This window comes from Mastigoproctus giganteus, chromosome 1, assembly GCF_048544385.1.
Source record: "Mastigoproctus giganteus isolate SK-2022 chromosome 1, ASM4854438v1, whole genome shotgun sequence".
Classification (NCBI taxonomy): domain Eukaryota; kingdom Metazoa; phylum Arthropoda; class Arachnida; order Uropygi; family Thelyphonidae; genus Mastigoproctus; species Mastigoproctus giganteus.
The window spans coordinates 239051241-239060231 of record NC_143575.1 but is presented as its reverse complement, the minus strand read 5'-3'; the positions used below and the strand labels follow the sequence as shown (position 1 = coordinate 239060231).

Sequence of the window (8991 nt, the reverse complement as noted above, 5' to 3'; positions counted from 1 at the left end):
CACACATCTGTTTAGACCTGTTCTAGTTATTATTTGAATTTTATGATTTCTGGTTGATTTTTTTATTTTTTTATTTTTTTTGAATCTTGACGTGTCCTGGTTAATGCGATCCCGGTAAGTCAAGAGTCTGCTATATTTACATATTAAAATCATAGCTTAAGTGATAAAATTTTTCCATATCTCCTTTTTCCAAAAAAATCTATTAATATTGAGTCTGCCAGTCTGTTCTGGTATAATTTTTCATTGTCAATAATTTGTATTGCTCAGTATTAATTTTTATTGTTTATTCTAAATTTCATAAAATTTCAATATATATCCATAAATTTGTCAATATTCATAAGTCTTACTAATCACAAAATCACATTTAATACATGTACATATTTCTTTCAATGCGCTGCAAGTACCTTGGTAAAAATTTTGAAAACTGCTGGTGTGGTCTGCAATTCTCTCCTCCTCCAAGAGCCACTACTGCAGCCTTGTGGCTCTTCACAAAGATACACAGGTTGCAGCAGAGGGGTCCCTCTGTGGTCTTGGAATAATCTATAGATGTAAGTACACAACACTGTGAGATCAAGCGTGTACACCACCACAAAAAATGCCTAGCCTGTGGTAATAGTATATTGGTTGCCTGCCAAAGACAGTTACAATGGAATTATAACTTTCTCTAAGTGCAGGTGGCTAGAGAAGTATCACTTTTTTTTTTTTTTTTTTTTTAAAAGCTTCTTTTTAATTTCAAACTTTCTAAACTGATAATATACTGATAATTTGAGCACAACAAAGTAAAACAGTAAGAAGTTAATTCTGCAATTCTTCATCAGTCAGATGATTTTACAGTCATTCTTATTATAGGACTAAAAAAATAAAATTAAACTTAGGAAAAACAACTTTTAAGCAATACCTCAAAATTTGGTTTCCTTCTGTCCATCTGTATGAATATATTTACTCAGATAAATTGTAAAGCTAGGTTTAACAACCTTGACAGCAGGATATGATATCTTGTTTTGCCTAATAATTTTTTTTCAGCTAGAAATCCCAGTTAAAGAATTTTTAAATATTTTAATTCAATATCACTACAATGGAGAATATGATTTTCAATAGGAAATAGCAGTTACTAGTTCTCTCAACGTTTATGATGTAAACATTTCTATGATATGACCTTGATAGAGTCTACATAAAAAAACAGCTTTATTATCATTTTACTCAATAAAATTATAGAGTTTAAAATAATTTTTGGTAAAAAAATTTATCTTTTTTAATTTTTCAAAGTTGTTTCAAAACTGAGTTTAAGCAAAAAATTATTAAAAAAATCATACTTTTATTTAAACTTTAAAAATTTATTTTATAAAAGATTTTAATATCTTATTCTTTGAAGCTAAATCATTCACACTGGGGTGGTTAAAAGTCTGTATTTCATAAAACAATCTTAATTATAAATATAATTCATATACTTTTTTTTTTGTATTCTGTGTGTTTTGAAGATATTGTTTACTTCATGATAACATAAAATGAATACAATTTCATTTTTTAAAAAAAATTCGGAATAGATGTACCAAGTTTTCAAATTAAAATGGCTTTTCATTGATATTACAAAAGTGATATCAATATGCTTGGTGGAATACCCAGTGACAGATAAGTAAGAATGACAATTGACAATATGTATACAAAAGAAATATTCACATCAGAACAGAAATAAACAGTCTTTTAAACAAAAAAAAATGGCACATAATATATACAGATAAATCTCATACCTATGTAACTTTATTCTTCTAGAGCAGTATCTCTGAAGACCACCAGAACAAAGCAGCATACAGCTTATCTGCTTATCCAATTCCATTAATAACAGCTTTCTTTAAGAAAGTTTTATATTTGTACTTCAACAGCATAAGCTGCAGAAAAATATCTATCATTCTCTTGATTCTACCAGTGTGTTTATAAAAAATAAAAATTCAGTGTGAGGCATCATTTCAACTAGATCTTATTCGGCAATTGTGGTATACAATTTTCAAAAACACCTTCTATATTAAAATTCCATATAAAGCCCAGAAATTAGACTGGACAGCCAGAGTAAAAAACACTTTCAACTAAATCCACTGCCAAATATCCAATTACTGAAATAAATTCTGGAAATATCAATATTACAATGCAAATTACTTTTCCATTTATTTAAACAAAAATCCATCACGGCTTAGTAGACCATGAAAACAATGTATTCCACTTTTTTCCCAGCCATGAAGTAAATAGTTTAAACAATTTGAAATGCTGCCTCATAACAAACAAGCTATGAACACAACAACTGCACCTCACATATTTCTGCAAATGTACCCAGGACTCTCAATTTAACAAGTTCTTAGTTTACACCATAAGAGTCCTTTCATCAAGATGCTGAGAATCAGAGAATAATACGTAACCATTTCCACGCCCATTAGTCTCTAAAAGGTAACCTTTGCTAACTTCTTGTGGCTGAAGCAGAATTTTACACCTAGGCACATAACCATTACTGGCACTTATGGGCTGTGGCACATGAGAAGTCCCATCATGCCTCAAGGTGGTGGCAGGATTGTCTCCCACCTCAGAAAGCGAGATGGAGGAACTTGAAGTTGAGCTAGAGTCTGAGCAACATTTTGTGCTATTTTCACTAGGTAGGCCCTCCAGTTTTTCTAGTACATTATCGGCTTCACAAGAATCACTAACAACATCCCCATTTTCCAATGCTCCAACAAAGGAATCGACAATGCCATTACAAAAATGGTAGCCATTTTTAACATTAAGTGGGTCACTATCTTGTGAATCACACATGAGCAATGCAGATGGATCCGCTTTAACCTGTTGTTCAATGTTCATATCTAATGGCAATGAGGAAGTCCCATCTCCATGAAGATGAGAATCACACTTGATGCAAGAAATTGAATCACTGGGAATTGAATACAAATCACTAGTTCCACACTGGGGTAGGGTAGAATCACTAACATCTTCTAGAAAATCTGACTTGGTATCTTCTAGACCAACAATATGGACAGGATTAACAGAAAAGCATATTTCACTCATACCCTCTTTATTTTCTGCTATCTCAGAAGTAGATGGAAAAAGACTTTTTTTAAAATCTGCAGGATCTAACACTGGTTTTTTAACATAATTCTGTGGTGAGTGTAATGCACTATTTTCTTCAGTCGTAAGATTATCACATTCTGATCTGTCTCCTATTTCTGAAGCAAAAGTATCATTAATGGTGAGAAATAAAAGTGAATCATTAACTGGTAAAACATCTTGATCAGGTGGATTCTGCATTTTATTTTGTTCTACAGCACATCTATGATTAGCTTCATTTTCAACTACTTTATTTACTGGTACTGCATTTCTATGGTTTTCAAGTCCTGAATAATACTCCTGTTTCATGACAGGCATATCTATATGAGTTACATTCATACAAAATTTGTTCACGTCTTCAGATTCATTTGCAAATGTATCAACTACTTCTGGTGATGATAATGAAGTTTGCTTTTCCAAAGGTTCATTTTCTATCAGACAGTCAGAATCTTTAACATGATTAAAAGACATGGGTTCCCTACCTGACATATTCATCACATGACCAAAGCTTATGTATCCATTAGATTTTTCACACAAATTTTCTGGAATGTTGGAATTAGAACATACACTAAATTTTGAGTATGATACATCATCACCTGAATGTTTTACTAATTTTGCATTGGCAGGGGAGAGTGACCTGGCAGGAATGGTTTCTGTTGCTTGTGGACGAAGGTTCAAATTATGTTCATGCTGTGCAAAGATAATATCAAGAGGAAAGGTCTGATTCATTCGAAATTCTGGCTGTTCCATGGCCATTCCAACTGTTACATAATCCTGTTTTGGTAATGGTGAAATATCAGAAGGTTTCTGTTGAAAGAGCAAACTGTGACGACTGCCATTTTTCCACTGCTGTCTATGGGGACTAGTACTGATTCCAAATTTGGAATAGCCGTGATTTAATTCTTGATAAGGAAAATTAGTTGTAACATCACCAACACTTTTGGCAAGGCCAAACTTAGAATATGGTGCCAAAAGGTATGGTCCAGATTCTCGAGTTTCATACAGTGGCCTATCAACATCTAAAACTGATGGCTCACTATTAGCCAAGTAACGGTTATAAAACACAAGAGGATTACCCCATTTAAAAACTAAAGGGTTTATTTCTCCTATTCCAGATATCCCAAATTTGCTGTATGGTTGCTGAACTCCAAGAATAACTCCTGAAAGATTTCGTTCCTTCAAAATTCTCTGAGCATGGGAAGAGGTTTCATTCTGATTATTTTCCAGTGATTCTTGAATTCTGTATAAATTACCATCATTTTTCAATGCACTTATATCAACTGCATCAAGATCTTGAACTTCTGAAACACTTGGAAGCTTTTGCTCAAATACTGTGTCAGGAGAAGATGGTGGAGCAAAGTCTGCTTCTGTACCAGAATCTGTTGAGAAGTGTGTACGGGTTGTATGGCAAGAAGAGATACTATCATGGCCACTGCTGCATCCACTGCTATCCCCACTAGGGTTACGTCCAAAAGGAGTGCATCGACCTGGCTTCTTATAGATAAGCTGGAAAAGTAAATACAGAAAGATTTAGGGGGAAAAAGGACATCAATAAAAATAATATACTTGCTATATTCTAGCCCAATACATTTAATAGCCACAATTTAAATCATTTAAGTGAATTAATTGCATTCTTAAACCTTTCATTATCAGTTAATATTCATTTTGAAGCTATTCACTAAATTAGCACAATTACAATTAGCACAATCTTTGCATCTGATTGAAATTATTTTGCTGTTTTGTGTGTGTTGGAGAAGATGGAGTCTTTTACTGATAGGACTGGACTTTTGTTTCCAGTCACAGCCATACACCACAATTTGTTGCCAATAATGACAGAAGAAACGTGTGGACCAACAGCAGCACACCATCAAGATCCTGACATGTGAGAACTTATCATTCCCTGTGATCATCAGTGAGAATAAAACACACAAATGTGGCTGAACTTAGAAAGGATTCCAAGAAGGTGGTCAGATCAGATGGCATCCACACAAAGAATGTCTTAGAGGATGCAGACTTGGGAATTTGGTATCTTATGGGAAACCTGAATGAGATTTATAAGTGCCTGAGAGGTATAAGTAAAATGAATGCAGGGGCATGTTATTATTGTTAATAATAGGTGAGACAAGAACCAAAGGAAAAAAAAAAAAAAAAAAAGAGCACAAATACAGAAGACTAGATCTTATGAAATTTATCTTTGTGTGGAATGTTGTAGAATATTTAAATAAATTTCTCCCTGATGTGCTGCAGCAGGAAGACTGGATGGTCACTTTTTGATGATGGTAAAAGTATGAATGATTGAGAAGATGGTTTTTTTTTTTTTTTTGACATATACAGAAAACGTCTTTTTCTTTACATCATTCTAATAGTTATAGAAAATAACTTTCTATAGGAATCCATTCTCTCCTTATTTATTGTATATTCCTTAAATTTAATCCTCCTCATATTACTTATTACCATTTTTTTTCTTGTGGCATATGCTGTATGAGTAGTAAGATGCTTGTTTAATTTCACCTTTCCTCTTTTTTTTTAATGTAAGCAACTGTTTCATCACTGAATAGAGAAATTCATACAATGACATCTTATTAACTGAATATTTATTATAAAGATAAAATGCAATCAACAGTAAATTCTGAATAATATGAAGCCCAATTTTTTTATACAACTAAACTGTTTTCTTTCAACTCATGGCTATGACACAACATAAAAAAGGGAGTAACAAGGGAATGCATCAAACCATTAAGATTACTGTGAGAGCTTTGTTAAGCTAAGGGTTATTCCTTTGGACTGGGTAAGTGAAAATGCAAAAAAGGAAATGGAATAGACCATTAAGATTAATTTTGAGAGTTTGGCTTAGGGATTATTCATTTGAATTGGATAAGTGTAAATGTATTACCAATTGATAATGGGGTTCAAAGAACCAAGTGGGTAACTACATAGTGGAGAGAAAATTATGGAGGCAATGATTAAGAATGATAAGAATCATCCAGATAGGAATGGTTTTCTCAAGGAAACACAGCATGGTTTTTGTAAAGAGAAAATCTTGTTTAACTAACATGATAAATTATTATGACAGTATCGCTTGTAGTCAGATGAAGGAAATAACTTTACATTTGTTTATTTGGACTTTAACGAAGCATTTTAATTGGTTCTGCAAGAGATATCGAAAAATAAGCTGGAATATATATTGGAATCACAGGTAAGATCCTTAAATGGATCATTTGATGGATATATGACAGTTGACAAAAAAGGGTTGTAATTAATGGTTACTCTTCAGAATATGCCAGGGTTAGAACTGGGTTTCCTCAGAAATTGATGCTAGAACCACTGATTTACTTAAATGACACTGATGAAGGGATATAGGACATGACATTGGGAATGAGATTAGCTCCATTCGGGCGAAGTTTTTATGGCTCCAGCTAATAGAGAAGTTTTTCTTAAATTTTTACCATTTATTGACTTAACTGGCATATTAATTTATTTTCTAGAAGTAGCTTTATATTCCTAGTTATGATACTTAATTTATTTAAGTAATCATACTTAGTATCGGTAAAATTAGTACTGTTTGAAACTTCCCACCATTGTTGTAGAATTGATACGGAATAGCATAACATACATCTTGAACTTGCTTAGCGTAAGGTATAATGTAAAACTAGCATAATACATAGCACTACAGTAGGAATCTGTTAGCTTAGTACAGTATTGGCAATTAATCATAAACTTTATAAATCTTACTGATTTTTATTGTTAATTAAACATTGCATTTAAATGGAAATCATGCCCTAGAGTAGAGCAGCAAAGCAGCTCTACTCTAGGGCATGTGGTTCCCCCGAACCACAGCACTTTTGCGCAAAGTAGTAAAAGTGCTGTGGTTCGGGGGAGAACTCCAATGCATCACAGTTAAAAAAATTTGTAAAATGTGATGTGTTTGCAGATCTTTCTCGAACAGGAGATGATCTAGCCATGGAGAATGTCTTTGTGTGTGTGTGCTAAGTGCAGAGAATGTGAAGAAATTAGGTGCCCACTCAGCATTCTGATGGGTATCTATAAGAGTTTGAAGAATCAGGTAGATGCCCTCAAAGGAATTAAAATGGGAGGTCCAACAAGCTCTCAGCTACCCAACTCAATGCCAGAGCTCACTCTTGTGCACCAGGCAACACAGCGGCAATCTTCAGGGCAGAATGTGCTGGTCTCACAGGAGCTAGTTATTATCGACAACTTGATTGTCAGGGAAACGGGAAATATATTGTGCAAAAAGGATAAGTGGAACAGAACCAGGGTATGACTGCCAGGGGCAAAATTTGATGACGATGTTGTAGAGCAGATATCATCTTTTAAGAGCACAAAAGGTGATATCAGGTTACATGTTGGCACTAATGACATGCGAATTTACTTAGCAAGTACAGGTGAATGTTTAAAAAAAGTTGCAAGTTAGGGTTAAATTTGAAAGTATCTGCAATCCTGCCCAGACATGATAGAAGACAGCATATGATGAGAGCCTTGTCAATCAATTCAGCCCTGCAGAGATTGTGCAGGGCTCATGGGGCAGAAATTTTGTCAGCATGGTCTGCGCTTCTTACCAAGAGAGACTGCTTCTATAGGGATGGGATACACTTAAATAGAAAGGGTGCGAGAATATTTGCTGATGCTATCAAAGCAATGTTAGGTGGGTTGGAAAACTGCTAGCTTGGGGGGGGATTCACAGACTAATAGATTAATACAAATGTAGTATCTGCAGGCAGAGGTGGAAATCATTCTTGCACTGCTTCTATTGGAATGAGCAGCAGCCTGCAAAGCAAGTTGCTGGGGAGTTCAGAAACTGCTGGGAGTCATGAAACAAGCAAATACATGGGCTGTGTTAGAGTAACTAAGGGTAAGAACAGGTGCATGTACTAAAATGCTAGGAGTATAGTGAATAAAGTTTATGAAATTGACATGCTGGTCAAGACATCAAAGGCAGATATTGTTGGGATATCAGAGACGTGGTGTCACAGATATTATTATTATTAGCCATATAGTGAAAAGAAGCCTGAGGCTTATGCTGCACCAGCCAAAAAAAAAAAAAATTCTGAGAGAGAGTCAAAAGTAGAAGGGAATTAACAAAAAAGAGAAGAATGATGATATCCAGCTCAGGACCCTGGGTGTGCCAAGCCGATACCATCAGATGTGTGCCCCTTGGGGTTCTATAAGGAATGCAGAATTGGAATTTGGGGAGTACAATGTATACAGAAAGGATAGGAAAGGAGGAGGGGTTATGCTGTTAGTTAAGAGACATATAAAACCTAAGGAAGTGCATCCAGTTGACACCGATGGACAGTACAATGTTGAGTCAGTTTGGTGAGACAAGGACTGGTAAAGCAAAAAATGAGGGTAGGAGTTTGTTATAGGCCTAATGATTCTGATGAGTACAGTGAACAATTATACAGAGAAATAGAGTGGGCCAGTAAATCAGTGTCTTATAATGGTGGATTTTAACTTTCCAGATATAGACTGAAATTTGTGGGTTGGTCACTTGCACACTAGCAAGGCTTTTGTGGATGTATTGGATGATTTTTCTCTACAGCAGCATGTTACAGAGGCAACAAGAGGGAGTAACACTCTTGATCTGATTATCAGCAGTGATTATTCATGCATTAAGAATGTACAGATAAAGGAACCACTAGGTATCAGTGATCACAGTATACTGATGTGGGATTTACTTAAAGATATAACTGCATTCAGGGATAAAGGGAAGGGTTTTTGTTTTTGTAAAGGTGACTACAGTGGTTGCAGAGATTTTTTAAGTTCTATACAGTGGGACCAACTAATGATGTTACCAACAGCAAATTCTAGGTAGGAAGCATTCATGCAAGTAATTTTGGAAGCTACTAGTCTTTTTGTTCCAGCTAAGAAATACAGTTCCAAGTTTAG

General features: G+C 34.6%; 1 protein-coding gene across 9 annotated transcripts in view; it reads right to left on the bottom strand.

The window, feature by feature from the left end:
* Positions 1–1582: 1582 nt before the first annotated feature.
* The window catches only part of LOC150091676 (uncharacterized), a 480181-nt gene continuing 472772 nt past the window's right edge, over positions 1583–8991 (bottom strand). For all 9 annotated transcript variants that reach the window (XM_090376339.1, XM_090376320.1, XM_090376307.1 and 6 more), the window contains one exon: positions 1583–4590. In XM_090376339.1, coding sequence (XP_090232465.1) covers positions 2353–4590 — 2238 coding nt within the window. In that variant the 3' untranslated portion in view covers positions 1583–2352. The remainder of the gene's footprint in view (positions 4591–8991) is intronic.